General features: G+C 57.2%; 2 protein-coding genes across 4 annotated transcripts; one reads left to right on the forward strand and one right to left on the reverse strand.

The window, feature by feature from the left end:
- The first annotated feature begins 49 nt into the window (after window positions 1-49).
- On the forward strand, window positions 50-6248 carry NAB2 (NGFI-A binding protein 2). Of its 2 annotated transcripts, XM_074374576.1 has the most exons (7): window positions 54-469; window positions 1954-2827; window positions 3265-3398; window positions 3720-3771; window positions 3867-3999; window positions 4205-4396; window positions 5381-6248. In XM_074374576.1, the coding sequence occupies exons 1-7, from the start codon at window positions 387-389 to the stop codon at window positions 5488-5490; spliced, it is 1578 nt and encodes a 525-aa protein (XP_074230677.1). In that variant the 5' UTR covers window positions 54-386; the 3' UTR covers window positions 5491-6248. The 2 variants fall into 2 exon arrangements, with proteins under 2 accessions (XP_074230678.1, XP_074230677.1); XM_074374577.1 differs by lacking the exon at window positions 4205-4396 and having other exon boundaries at window positions 50-469.
- Window positions 6188-19882, reverse strand: STAT6 (signal transducer and activator of transcription 6). Of its 2 annotated transcripts, none has more exons than XM_074374575.1 (22): window positions 19239-19882; window positions 16552-16688; window positions 16004-16142; window positions 15628-15711; window positions 15053-15191; window positions 14876-14928; window positions 14554-14702; window positions 13836-13967; window positions 13527-13715; window positions 13112-13202; window positions 12867-12989; window positions 12178-12270; window positions 11640-11846; window positions 10189-10283; window positions 9956-10092; window positions 9479-9625; window positions 9198-9261; window positions 8981-9091; window positions 8697-8789; window positions 7846-7911; window positions 7625-7753; window positions 6188-7535 (listed from the first exon to the last, which is right to left on the reverse strand). In XM_074374575.1, the coding sequence occupies exons 2-22, from the start codon at window positions 16665-16667 to the stop codon at window positions 7349-7351; spliced, it is 2544 nt and encodes an 847-aa protein (XP_074230676.1). In that variant the 5' UTR covers window positions 16668-16688; window positions 19239-19882; the 3' UTR covers window positions 6188-7348. The 2 variants fall into 2 exon arrangements, with proteins under 2 accessions (XP_074230676.1, XP_010944586.3); XM_010946284.3 differs by having other exon boundaries at window positions 13112-13199; window positions 19239-19864.
- Window positions 19883-19928: the final 46 nt, after the last annotated feature.

Genomic DNA, 19928 nt, shown 5'->3' on the forward strand with positions numbered 1-19928 from the left:
CCCTCCCCCTAGTCTCCACCTCGCTCCGTCTCTCCGCCGCGGCGTCTCCACCGCGGGCCGGGCGGCCCGGCGCCCGCCCCCCGCCCCCGGCCTCCACCCCCGGCTCGGCCCACGCCCTCCTCCCGCCCCGCAGCCAGCACTGCGCCGGGCCTCGCTCCCCGTGCGTCCTGCGGGGGTGGAGGCGCGGAGAGGCGGCAAGCGCAGCCGGGGAGGGGGGGGCAGAGGCACAGACAGAGGCGCGGAGGCTCGGAGAGAGGAGACGTGGAGGGAGGGACGGAGCCCGGACAGCGGCGGACACGGCCTCGCGCGCCGGGAAGAGCGCAGCGCGCAGCAGGCGCCGAGCGCCGGGCACCGAGAGGAGCATCCCCGGAGGTCTCCAGCCGTCCATGCACAGAGCGCCCTCCCCTACAGCCGAGCAGCCGCCGGGCGGAGGGGACAGCGCCCGCCGGACCCCGCAGCCCAGACTCAAGTTAGTGGGCAAAGGGAAGAGCGGCAGGGAGTGGAGATGGGTGGAGCTGGACTCGGGAAAGGGGTCCGGAGGGCGGAGGTCGAGGAGAGGACGAGGGGAAGCGGAACGGGGGTGGGGGGTGGAGACTGATGGAAAGGGGGTGCGTCTTCGAATTAGGGGGCCCTAGGAGCAGGCAGAGATCTGATGAATCTGGATGTGAAAGAATAGTACCTAATTCTCCTTTCCCCGTTTACTCTGTGGGCATGACCTGGCATGTGAGCCCCCTGCAAAGAATGTGGGGGCTCCCAAGAGCCAGGGGAAGCCCTGGAGCTCTAGCTGGCAGCAGTGCCAGGGGAGGGCCGCTCAGCTGGCTCAGTCTGTCGTAGGCATGGAGCGCACAGCCCGTGCGTCCGGGAGAAGCCAGAGCCTTTGAACCAAGAAAGCATCAAAGGAGCTTTGCAGAAGTCGGGCTTGCCTTAGGCGTCCCTTTCCGTTTCTATACCTTTATTTACAGCATAGGGAGGGAAGTTTCAGTGTGCAGCCCCTCCCTCAAGAGGCCTTGTGTCGCTCCCCCACTCCACTTGAAGATGTGGGTGGAAAATGAGGGAGAAGATAGGCGGGAGCCCCTGGCGGTTTTTCGCCCACAGACGCTACCAGTGTGGGAGTGTGTGGGGGCGGAATGGGCCCCAGAGCAGAACAATTGAGGCACTCCTACCCTCCCCTGTGCCTGAGCTGAAGGGATGGGCCTACCTACAGAGCAGGTGGGGAAGGCTACTGCTGGGAGAGGTGCCAACTGGGGGGCACTGGACAATTGAGAAGCGGTGGGAGGTCCTGGGGGAAGAAAGCAAGAGTGCCCTAAGAATGCCTAATCCGTGGGAAAAGCTGAGCAGGAGTGGAAAAGGGGGAGTGGAGCAGGGGTCTGCCTGGTTCTCTGAGTGAGAAAGGGCAGGAGAGGGCCCCCCATACACACACACGTCTCAGCCACATGGGCAGGATGCCCTGGGGGAGTGCTGCTGGCCAGTAGTGTTCCCAAGTGCCCACTGTAGGGAGAATGGGGGTCTTACATTCACCTCAGTGCAGGAAGTTAACTTGTGTAATGTTGAGATGGCTGGGTGTTTGGGGTGGAAGGTTAGGACTGTGTTCTGGAAGAGAGGATGGTCCAGCCATCCCAGAGGTGTGCTGGTCGGCCTCACCACTCAAGGTCTCCTTGCCCCAGGCCTGAAAGGTAAAATCTGAGGACAAGGCTCAGAGCCTTTGAATTCTGCGAAGACTGGTCTGGCTTCTGGTACTTCTGGCAAGTCTGGGATGGCACTGGCAAAGCTGTGCCTCTGAGCAGTGCTGATTCTCATCGTCTGTGGTCAGGCCTGGGCATTGGGCACAGAGAGCATTCAAAAGAGGGGAAGAGAAGCAGGCAGGAAAGAAAACAATTGTGAGTGTGGGGAGGTACCCAGCAGGGGGACTTATGCTGATTGCCCTCCTCTCTCTGCTGTGCACCTCCTTCTCAGGCCCAGTGCCCGAGCCATGGCCCTGCCTCGGACACTGGGGGAGCTGCAACTGTACCGGGTCCTGCAGCGCGCCAATCTTCTGTCCTACTATGAGACCTTCATCCAGCAGGGAGGGGACGACGTGCAGCAACTGTGTGAGGCGGGTGAGGAGGAGTTCCTGGAGATCATGGCGCTCGTGGGCATGGCCACCAAGCCCCTCCATGTCCGACGCCTACAGAAGGCACTAAGAGAGTGGGCCACCAATCCAGGGCTCTTCAGCCAGCCAGTGCCTGCCGTGCCCGTCTCCAGCATTCCGCTCTTCAAGATCTCTGAGACTGCAGGGACCCGGAAAGGGAGCATGAGCAATGGGCACGGCAGCCCGGGGGAAAAGGCGGGCAGTGCCCGCAGCTTTAGCCCTAAGAGCCCCCTTGAACTTGGAGAGAAGCTGTCACCACTGCCTGGGGGACCTGGGGCAGGGGACCCACGGATCTGGCCAGGCCGGAGCACTCCAGAGTCTGATGTTGGGGCAGGAGGAGATGAGGAGGCTGGCTCGCCCCCATTCTCCCCACCTGCAGGGGGAGGAGTCCCTGAGGGGACTGGGGCTGGGGGACTGGCAGCAGCTGGGGCTGGGGGTGGTCCGGATCGACTGGAGCCAGAGATGGTACGCATGGTGGTGGAGAGCGTGGAGAGGATCTTCCGGAGCTTCCCAAGGGGGGATGCTGGGGAGGTAACATCCTTGTTGAAGCTGAATAAGAAGCTGGCACGGAGCGTGGGGCACATCTTTGAGATGGACGATAATGACAGCCAGAAGGAAGAGGAGATCCGCAAATACAGCATCATCTATGGCCGCTTTGACTCTAAGCGGCGGGAGGGCAAGCAGCTCAGCCTGCATGAGGTGAGGATCCAGCCTCCCAGGATTGTTCTTGACTCCCAGGCCTTGACCTACTCACCTCTGGGAATCCTCACACTCTCCAAGTCTGTTTTATTGCTCCTTGACCAGGGTCCCAGGCCCTGATCCCCTCCCACACCTCCCAGCTGCTGCAGTGCTTCCCTCCCCGACTGAGGGGGAAGCAGAGACACAGGCAAGAGCCCAGCTGTCCAGCTCCATGCTGCTCAGGACCCCCCAGGAGTGGAGGAGGCCCCAGGCATTCCTAGGGAGCTGTGGGCGCTGACCTCTGTCTTCCTCCCGTCAAATGTGCCTGTGTGGTGTCTAAACCCAAGCAAGCATCTCACGACGGGCCTCATTTGTCTGGTGGTGAAGGGGAGTGCGGCGGTCTGGGCGAGGCGGTGGGCAAGGTGGGGTTCTCACTGCTCTGGCGGCCCCTTCTGCAGCTGACCATCAACGAGGCTGCTGCCCAGTTCTGCATGAGGGACAACACGCTCCTGCTGCGTAGGGTGGAGCTCTTCTCCCTGTCTCGCCAAGTGGCCCGAGAGAGCACCTACCTGTCCTCATTGAAGGGCTCCAGGTGAGACCTCCTTCTCCAGGTCCTTTCTAGATCAGAATCCTGCCAAGGAGCTGGGTCACGTCTTACTCTCCAGTTCAGGTGCCACTAGGCCAGCTTCCCACCTGCCTGCATGTCCTGCCTTTGTCTGAGGCCTGGCCCCTCCTCCCGCCCATCTCAGGTTTCCTCTGCCCCCCACGACAGTAGTGCCCAAGCTGGGGACTCCTGCTTAGCCAGTGTCTTTCCAGAGTCTTGAAATGATACGTGTTCCCCGCCAGATTCTGTGTCTTGGCCACCATGTGTCCCTCCCCAGCCTCATCCTCCTATTCCTCTCCATCTTTGCAGGCTCCACCCTGAAGAATTGGGAGGGCCCCCACTGAAGAAGCTGAAACAGGAGGTAGGTTTTCCAGGGTGTATATGGCGGGGTTAGGGCAGCCTTCCCCGACCCCCTCCCTTGCCAGGTCCTCACTTCCCCATTTGGGGCATCCACAGGTCGGAGAACAAAGTCACTCTGAAATCCAGCAGCCTCCCCCGGGCCCTGAGTCCTATGCACCCCCATACCGCCCCAGCTTGGAGGAAGACAACGCCAGCCTGTCTGGGGAGAGCCTGGATGGACACTTGCAGGGTAAGTGTGCACAGAACACTCCTCTTTTCATTGCGGGCGTGGAAGGTGTGGGAGGAGGGAGCCAGGAGGCACCTGCCTGGAATAGGGTTGGGAGGCCTGGCTGGATGGGGGCAAAAGAGAATGGGCCTTTGGGTCTGGCTGTGCGGTTGAGGGAGGGGGTTCCATTGACTGTAGTCCCTTACCTGACCCGTGCCCATGCCCACAGCGGTGGGGTCATGCCCAAGGCTGACGCCGCCCCCTGCTGACCTGCCTCTGGCATTGCCAGCCCATGGGCTGTGGAGCCGCCACATCCTGCAGCAGACACTGATGGATGAGGGGCTGCGGCTAGCCCGCCTCGTCTCCCATGACCGCGTGGGCCGCCTCAGCCCCTGTGTGCCTGCGAAGCCGCCTCTCGCAGGTGAGGCAGCCAGCAGTGCTGTCCCCAAGGACCCCTGCCACCCAGGCCCCATGCAGCAATCCTGGTGTCCTGGGGCCAGGTGGGAGGAAGAGGGATGCGGTCACCAGAGAGGGCAGTAGGATGGTGTGGCTCCAGCCAACCAGGCCTTGGGTTGAGGAGAGGAGGACCCTGCAGGGCTGTTCCCACTGGGGAGGGTCTGACCCTAATGGAGATCTGTAAAGGGGGCTCTGAGGGGAGCAGGGCAGGGGCACAGAGGGTGCAGGGCGAAGGGGAACACGAAGGACAGCTTGAATAGAACTTCCAGCAAAGCAGGAGTGTGGAGCAGGCTAGGAGTTGAGGTGGGGCTGCCAGCTTGGAATTGGAGGAGCCCAAAGGGGGATGTTTTGTGTGTGGATGGGGGAAGGGGGAGTAGGCAAGTCGGCCTGCAGAGGGCCGGGCAGCGGCTGGGCTGAGAGTGACGCACCAGACAAAGCCACCAACCCTGGCTTGGTATTTTTAAACTGTGCGTGGGTGGGGAGTGGGGGCGGGGACTGAAAGGGGGGCTCTTCTTGAGGGAGGAGCTGGGAGGCTGGCTTCCTGTGTTCCCCCTGACTTGGCTTCTAAGAAACTTGGGGGGCATGGTAGGGTGGGTGGGGCCTGGGAGGGGGCCAGGGAGGAGTGGGGGTGGTAGAGCCTGCGAAGGGGGAGGGGGAGAGGTCAGAGCCAAGCCGCCCCCACAGCTCCTGACTGAACCAGAAATTCCAGCAGAACGGAGGCGGGAGAGACAGAGAAAGAGAGACACATACAGAGAGCTACACACAGCCAGAAAGGGGAGGGGGCGCACACACTTCGGATGGAACCCCCCCTGTACACGAGGTGGGCAGGAAGCAATAATTCAATAAATCAAGCTCATCTTCACAGCCTTATTACCCCCGCCACTGTTGTCAACCACCTTCCTCTGCAGCGTCCACCCCACAGCCTGCTAACTGCGCCTTCTCCCTGCAGAGTTCGAGGAAGGGCTGCTGGACCGGTGCCCTGCCCCAGGACCCCATCCCGCTCTGGTGGAAGGTCGAAGGAGCAGCGTCAAAGTGGAGGCTGAGGCCAGCCGGCAGTGAGGGGCAGACTGGTGTCTTGAGACCCAGGGCCCTGGGCTTCTGGCTCACACAGACCCCTACACTCTGAGTCCCTGGCATCGAGTCACAACCCTGGATCCTTTTGCGGCCCTTCTCCTGCCTCCCTATCTGCTCCATGGGCGTAGAACTATGGGGCTTCAAGCAATAACGAGCAGGGGCCTGGCGAGAGGACACAAGGAGGGTGCATGGTGCCCCCTCACCCTTGCCGAGAACAGCGCAGCAGGGACTCTGCCTCCAGGACACTTGGGGTTCTCCCTTCCCTTACACAACATACTCCTATCCTCTCTAGTTTGAACCAGTGGTGTGAGCAGTTGGACTCGGTTTGAACATGGGGGAGAGGGGGACTTCCCTGGGAGGGTCCAGCAGCTAAAAATGGAAATGTTTCCCCCTAAAACTGGGGGCCTGGGAACACTGGACCTGCTCCTCCCCTCTGCTCCCCCATTTTTGTGCTTCTAGTTTGTTTCTTTAATTTAACAAGTGCTGCAGTTTGCCCATCCATCCAAGTCCTCTTTCCCCCAAGTCCTCAGCAGTTCTCTCCCTCCTGCCCTCTCTGGGGGGGTGGGGGGTGGGGTCCCCCTCACTGGCTTCCTCAGGAGGCCTGGGTGGACTCAGGGTCTCCCTCAGCTGGGGGCTGGACTGCAGCACCTGTCTGAGCAGTTAGAGCGTCTTTCTTTTCAGATCGTGTACAGTAGATTATTTATTTTGTTATTTTGGAATAAAATTTATTTTATGGCTTAGGATCTATGACCCCGAAGATGGAGAGAGGGTGGCATGGGGCAGGGGAGTGCAAGGAAGCTGGCAGTGGATGGAGGAATAGAAAAGAAGCAGTGTGTGGGGCCCCCAGTGCCCAGAGAGGACCACACACCTGGGCCTGGGCCCCAGCCTCTGGGCAGGATTGGTGGTGTTGAGCCACCAAAGCTACAGCCATACGCAGATGTCACAGCCACATAGACCCACCTGGGCATGTACTCAGAGCTGAGTACTTGTGGGGTAGCATATGTAGAGAGACCAGCATACTTGCTGGTGACTTTTGTGCAGTGTCTCACACTTCCAAACTTGTCATACAGGCAAAATCAGAGAGGCACATTTTCTATGTGGCCATACAACTACCGTGTGTGACATTATGTATTAAGTCTCAGGTACACACACTTGCACACAGCTATACACAAAGAAATTCAGCCCTTGTACTTGTGTACAATCTCATACACATAACCAGAAGCCTCTATTTGACTGGCAAGAATTTGGAGTTGTTTGGGATTTGTGTTTTAATTTGAGCAAAACCCACATCAGTAACCAAATGTATAGACCACCTGCCTCCTACGCAGGAGGAGTTTAGGTCTCCTGAACTGCTTTCCCATCCCCCCAGGGCTGGGACTCAAGCCCATACCGTCATCCCCAGTCTCTGGTACAAGAGTGTGCATGTGTCTGCGTGTTTCTACATGTGCATCCTGAGCCCTGGCTCCGGGTGGGTGGAGAAGTCCTCTATGCCCTCACCAGTGCTCTTGCCCAGCCCCCTTCCTGCTCAGCCTCACCTTCCAAGGAGAGCTACGTGTGTGTCCTGCATGTGCAGGCATGTTGGGGTGTATCTCACTTGGAACCTGAATTTCCCTTCCAGTATTTGGAAGTGAGAGGGCAGGGGTGTGTGGTGGGAGGGAAAGAGTAGATATGTTCCACCCACTGCACATTCTCCTGGCAAAGTCTTTTCCCCCTCACCAGGGAGTAGGTGGGGATAGGAGGACATCCTCCCCATTGGCTGCTTGGCAGGAGCATGGGCAGTTGTCCAGAGCAGGTCCAACGGGGGCAGAAGAGCTATCTCTCTGGGCTCCCCCTCCAGCTGGAATCACCAACTGGGGTTAGCCCTTAGGTCCATGTGGGACATTGAGATCCCAGACTGCCCATAGTGAGAGGGCTGCAGGAGGGGCTGGGCTCCCAAGGACCCTCCCCCTGACTCGCCTTGCCCCTGCAAGAGCTTAGTGAGGTCCTGTTCAGTGGGAGGCAGCAAAGGTGGGTACATGTCTTCACTGACCCTGCAGGGAGGAAGAGGGGAAGCAGTTGGGATAGGCAAGGCACCCACTCCTCAGCCCCTACCCAGCCTCACCCTCAGGCCACCACTCACCAGGTGCTTTGGGGGAACCCTCCCACAGGCTGGCTCAGGCAGCTCTCTTCTGCCATGGTCACATCTGAGCAGAGCAGGGGCTCAGGGCTGGATACGGGATGCTCCTGAGGCTGGCACGGCAGCAGGCCCCTGCCAGGCCCAGAAAAGTAAATAAGGTGGAGGAGGGGGGAGGCTAGGAATGAATGGGGAGCATGGGATCAGGACAGGGGGTTGCCACTCACTGTGGGTGAGGTTGGTCAAAGGGCAGGCTCATCTGGCTCAGGTTAGGGGGGATCTGCAGGTGAGGTCTGGAAGCACAAAGGAGGGCAGTCAGAGAAAGGAAGGTTGGGCAAGGGTAACGTGTGACAAAGTCAAGACCACTGAGTGAGGAAACAGAATTTCCAGCTCCTCATCCTGACTGCATAGCCTTGGGCGAGCCATTTCTACCTGTAATGATGTGTATGCACTGGGGACTGGGGGTAGTGGACAGAGAAGGGCTAGATTAGTTAATTTCCAATGTTTTTTTGAACTCTGAAATTTGGTGGTTCTAAGTCCCCCAGTCCCCACCCCTATGTCAATTCCTAGGAGGGGAGATGTTGCACCTTGACCGAGAGTTAATAAGCACCTGAGTGCTACATAGGGAACAAAACTGTCTAAGCCACTTCAGGGCCAAAACAATTAATAAATGAAATCAAGACAGCAGACAAATGACAGTAGATTTCAGGGGCAGGAGAGGTAATAATACTACATAGCTCTTGCTGTGAACCAGGTACTACGCTTACTTTGCACATATTATGAGCTCAGTTAACCTTCACAGTCACCCTGGGAGGAAGGTATTAGAATGATCATCGTTATTCCCCATTTTACAGACGAGGCATCAGAGTTAAGTAACTTGCCCAAAGTCAGCAAGTGGTGAATCTGGAATTTGAACCTTGACCTTAGTCACTAATGCCCCAATGGAGTGGACAGAGTGACAAAGGTGTTGGTTTTTTGCCTCCCTTTCCTCACAGAAGAGCCTCTCCTGACAAATCCAAGTGCCTGTTCCCCTTGCAGGTGGGTATCCCGTCCCATCCCCCAGAGATGCCCCACTTACTCCGGGAAGGCTGGCAACACACTGACGGATTCTTCCCGGGAGAGGGCTGGATATGAGGGGATGGGGTGAGAGTGTGGTGGGTACACCTGGGGCCTGGGGAAAGAAAGCAGACCCCTGATGCCAGCCCTTCTCCTGGACACCCCCACCCCCTGCCTCAAGATAGCGAATCCCGTTCAAGGAAAGGGAAGTTCTCTGCTTCAGCCCCCAGTGCCAGCTCTCCCAGTTGCCCGTGCTAAAGCCCGTCTACACAGACCACTCCCATTCCCATCTCTCAGGCTTCTTACACCATGTCTGGGCCGAGCTGCATGTTCATGGAGGAGTCAGGGGCCATTCCAAGATCGTAACTGGGGACTATAGTAGGCATTTGGGGCTCTGGGGTGGGAAGTGGCTGGTCCCTGGAGGAGGGAAGAAGGCACCTGTGACTGACCAGAAGTTGATGCCATCACCTCTTCCTGCAAGTAAGTACCAGGCCCCACCCACCATCCACATCAGCCCACTCACCTTTCCACAGTCATCTTGATCGTAGCTGGGACATAACCCCTGCCATCCTTACCCATCTGCTCAGCTGTTGTGGGGAGGAAAGGAGAGCCATGGAATGCTTCAGGGTTAGGCAAGAAGGATGGTGGAAAAGGTGGGCATGGCTGATAGGTAGATAGAAGAAGTCGGGTGACAAAAATGGAGAGAGAAGTCAGGGATAACACACAGTGGGCAGAGAGGGGGCAGCTGGGAGCAGGAAGGAGATGGACTACAGGAAGGGGTCAGAACTGCCAGCTCCAGCTCACGCTTGTAGTGGCTCCGGAAAGCCTCGTCCTTGGGTTTCTTGGGGTAGAGGTTCTTGAGCTGAGCAAGGTCCCGGATCCGGTCCCCCAGCGAGCGAATGGACAGGTCTTTGGCAGAGAACGGCTGAATGTTCTCTATCTGTGGGGAGCCTACAATGGGAATGAGACCCTGTGTCCCCTCTGTCCAGACTTTCTTCCCCTTCCCCACCCTCCCTCCAGCACTGGACTCATTCTCAATCTAGGCGAGGGGCTAGGGTGGGAGTCCTGAGGGAGAGAGAGCCACCAGTCTCCACTCCCCCAGAGATCACAGTGGGAAGGTAAACATTTAGACCACAGGAGGAAGAAGAGAAGACGCTGGACCTAAGGAAGAACTTCCTGAAGGTCAGGGTTGGTTTCAAGGAAGACCAGGAGGTTTCCTTCCTGGGAGAAACCCCAGAGGGCACAGGCACAGAAGCAGAGGACCGGCTAGCGTGACCTCACCATCCTGGCCCCGGATGACATGGGCAATGGTGATGCCTCCAATCTCTGAGTCACTGAAGCGAAGAAGAAAGGTTCCGTCAGGCTCGTTGAGAAGAAGGCTAGTGACGTACTGTTTGCTGATGAAGCCAATGATCAACCTGGCCAGGATAAGAGAGACGATGTGGGCAGGGGCACAGGGTATGAAACGGGAGCTGGAGGTACAGCTGCTCAGGCCACTTGGGGCAGGGACTTACCGATCTGACCAGTAGCTCCGGAGACAGCGTTTGGTGAGGTCCAGGACACCATCGAACCACTGCCAAAAGGTGAAGCCACGACCCAACAGGATCTCCTGTGGGGGGAGGGGAAGCTGGTGTGTGCACGGGAGGGCCAGAGCGGGAGCCTGGTTGGGGCAGGCTCCGGGCTGTGAGTGCCCACCCGACAGAGTCACAGGGCTGAGGAATCACCTGGAGCCGAGACCCCATCAATGACAATGGTCAACCTTACCATGTGCCAGGCACCGTTCCAAGCCCTTTCCATAAATTAATGTACCTGAATTTTACAAGCCTGTGGAATAGTCCTATGACTATCCCATCTTACAGACGAAGAAATGGACGCCTAGAAAGGCCGAATAACTTGCCCAGATCCACACAGCTGGTGAGAAGCAGAGCTGGGATTTAGCCCAGGAAGTCACAACCACCGTGCTCCACCCCTCCTGAGTGAGGCTGGCGGAAGTGGCGTCCAGAGAAGGCAGCTTGCGGGGTGTGAGTGTCCTGGTCCCCTTGCTAAACACATCCTCTGGTCATGTGGGTTTTTCTTTCTTCCTTTTTTTCTAAGAGATCAGTACATGACTGCATTTACCCAGCTGGTTGTCAACCAGACCTCCTCTTTCCCCTGCTTTTGTAACAGACTTAGTCCTGACCCGTCTTATTTTGGAGGCAGTAAAATGTAGTAGCTAAGAGCAAGAGTCAGAAATACGGGGTTCCAAGAGGGGAGGGTGTAGCTCAGAGGTAGAGTGCATGCTTAGCATGCACGAGGTCCTGGGTTCAATCCCCAGTACATCCGTTAAGTAAATAAATATACCTGATTACCTGCCTCCCCACCAGAAAAAAAAAAAGAAGAAGAAGAAGAAGAAGGAGAAACAAATATATAGGGTTCCATTCTAGCCTTGTCACTAACTTGCTGGGAGGCCTTGCACAAACTACTTAATCCCTCTGAGAATCAAGTTCCTCCTCTGTAAAATGGGGGTCCTAATAGCACCTACCACAAAGGGATGTTGGGAGGATTAAATGAGACAACATGAGCGAAGCGCTAAAGCACAGTGCCTCGCATATAGTAAGCTGTCAACACATGGTAGCTGGTATCACTGCATATGTCCTTGTGGGATTTCGTCCCGGTTTTTGCAACAGGAACTATTTTTCCAATTGGTCAAAGTCATTTTGAATCAGAGCTGCATTTGCACACAATCTGGGTGAGTCATGCAAATCACTGCCAAACACAGAGGACAGAAGGCCCCCAGACCACAACCTGGCGGATGCCAGAGAGCTGAGGGGTTTTCCTGCCTGGGGCGTGACAGAGACCATCCTGCGGGGCGGGTAGGACATTGGGAAGATCCCAGCGGTTGGTCTCTGGGCAGGGGTTGGCGAGGTCCTGAGTACCCAGGGATGAAGGGCGTGGGGGTAGGAGGTCCGAAGGGCAGGGGCATGACCTTGTTGAACTGTGACCAGGACACAGAGCGGTGCTGGAAGGCCTCCATGCTGAGGCTGTTGTCGTTGAAGATCTTCTGGGCCAGGAAGAGGAAGTGCTCTGGGAGTAACCCCCGGTTGGTCCCCACTTCAGCCATGAACTTGAGGTTCAGAGTTTCACACATCTTCTCCCAGGGCACCCGCTCAGCCACCACAAAGGGCACACGGTCCTGGGGGGAGGGGAGAAGGAAAGGGCACCTCAGGCTGACATCCCCGTTCCCCCTCAGGAGCCCCTTCATCCTTCCCACCTCCCCAAGGCTGCCCCTCCCCAGCCTTGTCCCCCTGAGCTTGCTGACGAAGGTGGTGCTTTTCCAGCAGCAGTTTAGGGAGCTACAGCATGATAGTTGCCAGGACTGGTGTGAAAAGAGGTCAGAAGGACTAAAGCAAGCCTATGAGAAGGAATTAAGTTCACTCTCATTTGAACGTGGATGCCACCCGACCAGCCTGCATCCCGCCCCCCATGTTGGAGCCCCTTCCGCCCAACTCCAGGTCTTTCCTTACCATCTCAGAGAAGGCATTGTCCCACAGGATGGTGGCTTTGGCGTTGTTGTCTTGGTTGCCATGGACGATGACCACCAGGGGCAGAGACAGGGCCTAAAAGGAGTGAGGAAAGGGGGTTCTTCTTACTGGGGCAAGAGGCTTCTGCAGAGAGCTGGCCCTGAGCGTGCAGGGAAGCTATTGGCCCCCACAACACAGATAAGAGCCCGTGGGGTATCATGGAATGCTTTCTGAAGCTCAGTTAGGGCCTTACTGTAGAGAAGTGGTTATAAGTCAGTGCTATGGAGCCAGACCTCCAGATTTCAAATGTCAGTTCCAACAACTTAGTAGCTGTGTGACGTGGGCAAATTACTCAATTTCTCTGTGTCTCAATGTCCTCATCTGTAAAATGAGACTAGTAAAAATATCTACCCCATAATGTTATTGTGGAAACTGTGTGTGTGTGTGTATGTGCGTGTGTGTGACTTAAAACAGTGCCTGGTCTATGAAGAATGTGTAGTTAAGTGCCAGTTGCTCCTCCACCATCAGTCCCTGGCATGTGCCCTCCAGTCCACTCACCCGGGCCCCGGTGCGCACAAATCCCAGACACCCAGGGCCTGGCAGTCGTGAGGAGGGAGGATCCAGGGCCCCAGGGTGTGGCAAGGAGGGGCACCCGGGATCCCACCCTGCACAGGGCTGGGGCCTCAGTTCACCTGGAGCTGGATGGGGAGTTTGCTGGGGCCGAGCGCGAAGCTGGTGGAGAAGAGCACAGCACACTTCTCCTCGGTGACAGACTCGGTGCCCTTCCGCTCACACCGCTTGATTTTCTTTAGAAGCTGCCAGTGGGGTTAGGGAGAAGGGGGTGAGGGCAGGGACTGCTTCTCCTGGGCTCCCAACATCCTCTCTGAGGAGAGACCCTGGGCCCAGAACCCCGCCCACCGCTCCCGGGAGCTCTCACCAGGTTCTTGAACAGGGCAGAGCAGCAGTTCCCCGGGACGCTGTTCTCCAGGGGCACAGTGTTGTTGATGATCTCCCCGGTGCTCTCTCTGCTGGGGCAAGACGGACGGACAGTGGCTTATCCCAGCTGGGCCGGGGTGGCAGGAGCCTGCGTCCCCGGGTGGATAGCATGGACTACCAGCCCCGATCTCTGCCTCTCCACTTTTTAGGAGGGGACACCCCATCTTAGCCAAATTGTGATGCTCCCACCCCCATTCCAGCACTGACGGGTCCCTCCCCTTCCTCTGCCCTGACCAGTCCTGGTTCCCACCACCCATGGTGCCCCCTCCCCATCATTCTCCTCCTCGTAGTGCCAGTCCCCCAGGCTCCTGTGGCCTCCACCCCTCTCCCCCAGGCCCTCTCCAGTCCCAGCTTACGCTCCAGCCCCAGGCCCCTGGGGCATGCTGAGCTCCCTCGCCTGCTTCTCTGTTACCATGTCGGCCCTGACCAGCGGAGGCTTGGCTGGGGTGCCCAGGAACCGCAGGCCCAGCAGGAATCGCACCCCGGCCTGGAACTTGGTCTGAGTCTTCAGAACCTGGGGTGGCTGCTTTTCCACCAGGAAAGAGCTGGGAGGAGTGAGGTGGACACAAGGGAAGTTAGAGTCTGGGTCCCTCCTAGTGCCCTCTCCACCACTCTGACCCTCTTCCCTCCTCGGGGTCTGCTCTAGGCCAGCCTGGGACTTGTACCTGGTGACCAGTGTTCGCAGGACTTCATCCAGCCGGCTAATCAGTGCTGCCCGGGTCTTGGGTTCAAGCTCCCCACCAGCCGCCCCCACTTCCTGCTGCAGCTGGGAATAAATCTCCACCAGCTTCTCACACCTGGGGCCAGGACAGTGGTCGGGAGCACAGGATTCAGGCTGCCTGCTCCCGGCCCAGACCCCCTCCACCTAAACCCAGCAAGAAAGCAGGACCGTGTGTGTGGAGGGGTGGGATGGGCAGTGGATGTAATTGCAAGGCACCTGGGCTGAAGGGGTTCTGGCACCTGCCTTGGCTCTGGGGAGGTTCTTTCTTGGTGTCTGAAAGCCCTGTGAAAACCCCGCTGCCTCTTCCCTGGGCTCTGGTACCCAGGTCAGCTGCCAGCATATATGATGCTTTTGCACATATTGAAAGGTGCCTCACCCAACAGACCAAACAGAAAAAAGCTTCCCATTCTTCTGGGCACGGGGCTTGAAGAGAAAAGTGTGGCTTGGATGAACTCCTGCTTGTGCCCCCTCAGCTGGGCACACATGTGCAGGATGCGACCTGAACAACAGTGTGCGAGGCTCTGCTGGAACTGCTACTCTGAGCCTTGGCCCACCCCAAGGCCCCTGGCCTGGTTCTTCTCTCTCAAACCTGTGGATCCTCCAGTGGGGACAGCAGGTGCCCACCCTTAGCCCACCCTCTTCCCTGCCAGCCCTGTCCCAACCTCTCCTGTAGTGGGGCCAGGCTCTCCTCAAAGGGTGCGCCATTCCCTGCCAGCTGCTGCTGCCGTTTCCAAATCTGGATCCTCTTCAGCACCAGGGCCTGGGCAGCCTCCAGCTCCCCCACCGTCTCCTGCAGCAGCGTGGCCAGGGCCTGCGGGCAAGGAGGCTCTGAGCCAGCGCCACACACTTCCTCCTCACTCAGCTCCCGAAGGTAGGGCTCTCCTTCTCACCTCTCTGAGCTCTCACCTCCATCCCCCCACAGACTTGAGACCTCTCAAAGTCTGCATTTTGAGCTCCATCTCCACATCTCAGTCCATTACTCACCTCACTTGGCCCAGTCCCATTGGTCGGAGTTTCTATCAAGCTGTGCAGAGACACTAAGGGTAGGGGCAGAAATCAGGGGTGCAGATAGATTTGAGGTTCAGTCAAGGTTGAGGTCCAAGAAGGGAGCACTCCCACACAACCCAGAGCCCTCCTAGGGCTCCAGGCCCTGGCTCCCACCTTGGCCAGCCTCCGCCCCCGGCTGCAGGGCTTCTCGGAGAAGGTGGGCTTCCCCGACTCGGTGCTGCAGCCTCCCCAGGGCCGTGTTAAACTTGAGCTCCTCCTGCTTCCAGTGGAAGGGCATTGGCAGGTGGTGGAACTGCGCAGGAGGGACGAGGGCCAGAGGGCAGGAAGTGAGACTCACCCCTTTACACTCAGCCTCCACTACCTAAAGGGGTGCCGACCGCCAGGCTCTGCAGCGAGGGAGACAGACCACACCCCTTGTCTGGTTCCCCTCTCTCCTTTGACAGTTCCTCCGAACCTTTTGGAATCTCCTGAAGATAAGACTTCTCTCCTGGCAGAATCAGCTCCTTACCACCTGCTCTCTTCTCCCCAGGCCTGACTACCCCAAGTCCCTCATTTGAAGCTTTTCTGAGCTTAGCTTGGGGCTCACTCTGACCCCAGGAACCTCCTTTGGTCATCTTGGGCTTAGAACACTGAATCTTTCCTGAAGTTCAAATTCCTTTTAGCTTGTCATGGCTCAGGCTAAGGTCGCAGGGAGTTGAGTTGGGGTGGGAAGTGGGGTATCACAATACCTGTTCCATAACGGCTTTTTTTTCCCCTTGAAGGATGTGTCTGAAAGTGGCCACTAGCTTCAGGGGATCCCTCTGATATATGCTCTATAGGAATGAAGGGTGGTAGACAGGGTTAGCCTGGCTCTTCCCATGTTATTCTCCCCCTCCAACCCCCCCGCCCGCTCACACATGCACTGAAAGGCAGCACAAATGTAGACTCCAGGAGTTTTCACGCAGTTGAATGCTTTAAAATCTAATTTGCTTGCTGGCTAACAGCTAACCACAGGAATATCGGTTTGTTTCCAGGGTCCACCCAATTTTCTTCCAGCCTCCCATATTCACCCCAGCTCCACTCCAGGCCCCACCCCAGCCTTATCCCCTACCCTCCTGCCCCCACCTCCAGGGCGCTGATGTGTTGCAAGATGGTGCTCCCCTCCCCCTGCTCTCCAGCTGAGGCCTGAAGGCGCTGGATAGTGGCAGAAAGTAGGGCGCTGGCCATGTCACAGCAGAAGGTGTCTGAGCCGACAAGGAACTCCCTGCGGGAAGATCAGGATAAGGCAGCTTCGGGTCAGGGCTTCCTCAGCTCCACTGACCCTTTACCCCACAGCAAACAGCTCAGCAGCTCCTTCCTCCTCCTATCCTCCATACCAGCCATCTGCAGCCCTCACCCATGTCCCTGTTCCCCAATTTTCCAGCTGTTGTGGGAAGTGCCCTTGCCCCAGCTCTGACCTCCCTCATCTTTGGCTCAGCCTCCTAAGGGGATGGGGGACTCCACGTGTCAACATGCATAGTCTGGTTGATGCAGCATAGACTCCTCGCTAAATCTGGGTCACCACACATGGAATAATGAGTCCCAAGTCTTGAAATGGGATGACAAAAATCTAATAAGCTAGTAAGTGGGTGTGGGAGGACCTAGGGGACAAACATGGGGCAGCCAGGACTCACCAGGGCTGGTTCTCCAGCCAGTCACACAGGAGATGCCGTAGGTGTTGGGGAAAGTCGACATAGAGCCGCTGCAGTTTCTCTGGGGGCATTTTGGAGACCAGACCCCACAGAGACATGATCTGGGGTTTGGAGGGTGCCTAGAGGAAGGGAACAAGGCCACTTGAGCACTCTGAGAGGTGCCCAAGAAAGTTGGCCTGTGTTCTGGGGCAGCTAGAGCCCTCCCATAGACCATCCCCTCCATCCCTCACAGCCAGACCGCCTCAGACCGTCCCTGATCAGTGCCTGAGACGAGGTAATGGCTTCAATGGTAGACCCAGGGGTGATGGGGTGGGAGGAGCTGAGTTGCAGCTGGAGGGGTGGGAGACAGGGGAAATGGGGCAGTAGAGAAGGCAGAGGATATGGATTGTAGCTTTAGACCTGGTTCTGGTTCTGTGGGCAAGAAACCTCCCCTCTTTGGACCTTGATCTTCTCATCTATAAAATACGAGCCTTAAATAAGTGTAGAAATTTCTAAACTTTTTAAAGCAGTATAGACAATTTTAGTCTTCATCTGTGGAATCCCCATCATATAAAATTAGAGTTTCTCTGTTGAAAGCAAGTGTGGTAGGCCCAGAATTCTACTGTTTCTTACTTCCCTCTCGCCACCTCCTGACCCCAAAGTTGTCCCTGGAGAAACCCCTCAAACTTCCGGGGCTCCCTGAGATAATTTGAAAACTGGCTAGATGATGAAGAGGGTAATACTAATAGCTACCGTTTATTAAGCACTTTCTAAGTATGAGGCAATGCACTGAGCACCTCGCAACAATTTTTTAAATACAGAATTATCCCCTTTCACAGGTAGAAAAACCGAGTCTCAGGAAGTTTCTCCAACTTGCCAAGGCCACTCAGCAAGCAAGTTCAGACATCAGGATCTGAACTCAGTGGGGATTAACCACCACATTGTGCTGTTGGGGTCTCTTCCAGATCCAAATCCTGTAATCCTAAGGGAGCAGGGCATGGGAGAGAATTGAAGGAGATCTAGCAAAAGGAAAAGTAGAGAGAAATCAGGAAGAAGGTGAGAGAGATTGGAGAAAAAGTGGGGTTAATACGCCTGGAGTGAATAGCCTAGAAGAAGGGAGAGGATGCTAGAGCTAGAAGGCCAAGGGCAGAGAAGAAAAGAGGGCAAGAGGAAAGGAGAGGGGAGAAGATGGGGAGAGGGTTGCATCTCCATTTCTGGGTGGGCTGCAGGGTGGGATGGGTAAACCAGTAGTTTCCCAGGGTCTCTCAGTTCATACTTCTCAAAGTATCCCTCTTCCCAGAGACGATGGAAAGGATGAAGATGGAAACTCCCTGAGTCTCCCCCAACCTGGTAACCCCAAGTCCTCCTGTTGCACTTTAACTTCTCCCCTCTCCCAGAACCCCCAAAGAATGGAGAACAGAGGGTCCCCTTCTCTGGAGACTCCTCCCCCCAACCCATCCGCGTCTCTGTCCCCTTGAGCTCTTTTCTCCCAAAGGCAGAATCTTGCCCCTTCCTGCGCAGGGTCCTCCAGTAGACCTTTCTCTACGCCCCCTTGGGGTTGGGGCACCTTTTGGTCTGTGTTTCAGATTCAAGGGAGGCCACCATTCCTCTCTTCTCTCTTCGTCTCCTGTTTCTTGTGGTGCTCAGACCTTTAACCCTCTCCCTCTACCCTGTTGGGGACTGAAGTGACCCCTAAACCATAGGTAACCCCCATTCCTCTATATTGTTGAGTGACCAGCCTCCCTGGCATGGCCCTGGCTTCACACCTCCTCCCTCACTCCACTCCCAGATATCAGGAGGCCAGAATTTCCCCTACCCCGACCCCGTAACGAGGCTGGTAGCCTGGCCTGCCAGGACAGGGGTCCCCTGTAGACCGGCAGGGAGGGCGGAGCCACGGCGCGACGGGGCGGGGCCAGTGTTCCCCTCCCAATCGGGAAGGGAGACCCGACGTCCAGGATCCTCATCAGCCCGCTTCGCTTCGCTTCGTGGCCTAAACCTCACCTCAATCCCTACATTCCTGAGCCCTCTGACCTTGGGACCACAGGATCAAAAGTCAAAAGAGCGTCTCTGAGCTGCCTAATATGTGTTTGTGGCGGTGGGGGCGGGGAGGGGAGCGGGGAGGTGGAGCCAGTTCAGCATGAGGAGGGTTAACTTCGTGACTCGGCCGGGCCAAGCGTGGAGCAGTTTTGAGGGGGAAATTCCCCCTCCTTTGGGGCACCATGAGGTCTACAGCTGGGGCTAGCTCACTCCCTAGCCACACCCTTGAACAGGAACCTTCACAGGGGCCCCAATAGGGGTTTGTCAAGGACCCACTGTGCTCTGGCATCAACCTTCTGGGAGGGGCAGCCACTTCCCCCCAACCCAGAGAGCAGAGGGGCACCTTCTTGCCCTCCTTCCCCTGCCTTTACATGTCCCTGTAGGGGCGGGGGCGGGGGTGTGGAAAAAATGTCTATGGCGGGTTGGGTGGGGTTGGGGGGAAGTGCTGGGCCTGTACCCACCCCAGATTCCTCTTGGTATTTCGAAAGCGCCAAAACCCAGTAGCACCAGCTACCAACCCCAGATGAAACAATTCCTTGGGACCATCCACTCTGCCCAGGGAGGATCCTGAGAGGCACTCCTCCCAGCCCACCCCCGCCACATACTCATAGTCGAGGCCCCCCACCCTCCCCTCCTTCGAGGCATCCCCTCACCTTGGCAACCCCTCTGCTGTCTTCTCCCTCTCTCAGCGGCCACTGCCAGGCCCCATGGGTCTGTAGCTCTGTCCAGCGGGTTCAGGGCTGGCCCTGCTAGCAACCCCCTTCCATCACCACCACCAAAAAGAAAAAGAAAAAAAAATACAAACACACACACACACACACACACACACACACACACAATCCTCTCCCGTCCTTCCTCTTCAGTGTAAGCAGTGGCTGCCCCAGTCTGCTGTTTCCGGCTTCTCTGACTACCCAGGTCCCTCCCTGGAGCTCTGACGACACAGAGGAGAGAAAGTGGGCTGGAGGAGGAAGAGGAAGAAAATGGGGTGAGCGTGTGTGCCTCCTGTGCGTGAGTATGGAGTGGGGGGAGCCAGGACTGGGCTTGGGGGCCCTGGGTCATGCTAGAGGGGAATCTGATCCCCACTTTGTCCCCCTCAAAAGCGAGCAACTTGTCTTCAGAAAGTCACCTAATATCAAGCAGAGATATGCTGCCCCAAACTGCCTCTCCCATACCCAAACTTTCCCAGGGAGTGGGGTGGGGGTGTTTGGGTTCACAAGGGACTCAGCTCCCCCGAGATCTCTGGAAAAAGAAATCCCTCTGGGCTCTGCGCTCCCTCCAGTGGAGGACCCTGAAAGCAGCCAGGGAGCACGCCGCCGTCTGGAACTCCTAGGTCCTCCTCCCTT

The sequence above is a fragment of the Camelus bactrianus genome, chromosome 12 (genome assembly GCF_048773025.1).
Source record: "Camelus bactrianus isolate YW-2024 breed Bactrian camel chromosome 12, ASM4877302v1, whole genome shotgun sequence".
In the NCBI taxonomy this organism is placed as follows: Eukaryota; Metazoa; Chordata; class Mammalia; order Artiodactyla; family Camelidae; genus Camelus; species Camelus bactrianus.

Excerpts from the sequence above, each read along its gene's own strand:
- NAB2 (XM_074374576.1), top strand. The coding sequence starts at position 387 with ATGCACAGAGCGCCCTCCCCTACAGCCGAGCAGCCGCCGGGCGGAGGG. Across the intron at positions 2,828-3,264 it reads AGCAGCTCAGCCTGCATGAG|CTGACCATCAACGAGGCTGC; the intron begins GTGAGGATCCAG and ends CCCCTTCTGCAG. Across the intron at positions 4,397-5,380 it reads TGCGAAGCCGCCTCTCGCAG|AGTTCGAGGAAGGGCTGCTG; the intron begins GTGAGGCAGCCA and ends TTCTCCCTGCAG.
- STAT6 (XM_074374575.1), bottom strand. The coding sequence starts at position 16,667 with ATGTCTCTGTGGGGTCTGGTCTCCAAAATGCCCCCAGAGAAACTGCAG. Across the intron at positions 9,262-9,478 it reads TTTCCGGAGCCACTACAAGC|CTGAGCAGATGGGTAAGGAT; the intron begins GTGAGCTGGAGC and ends TCCCCACAACAG. Across the intron at positions 7,536-7,624 it reads GGGTTCCCCCAAAGCACCTG|GGTCAGTGAAGACATGTACC; the intron begins GTGAGTGGTGGC and ends TCCTCCCTGCAG.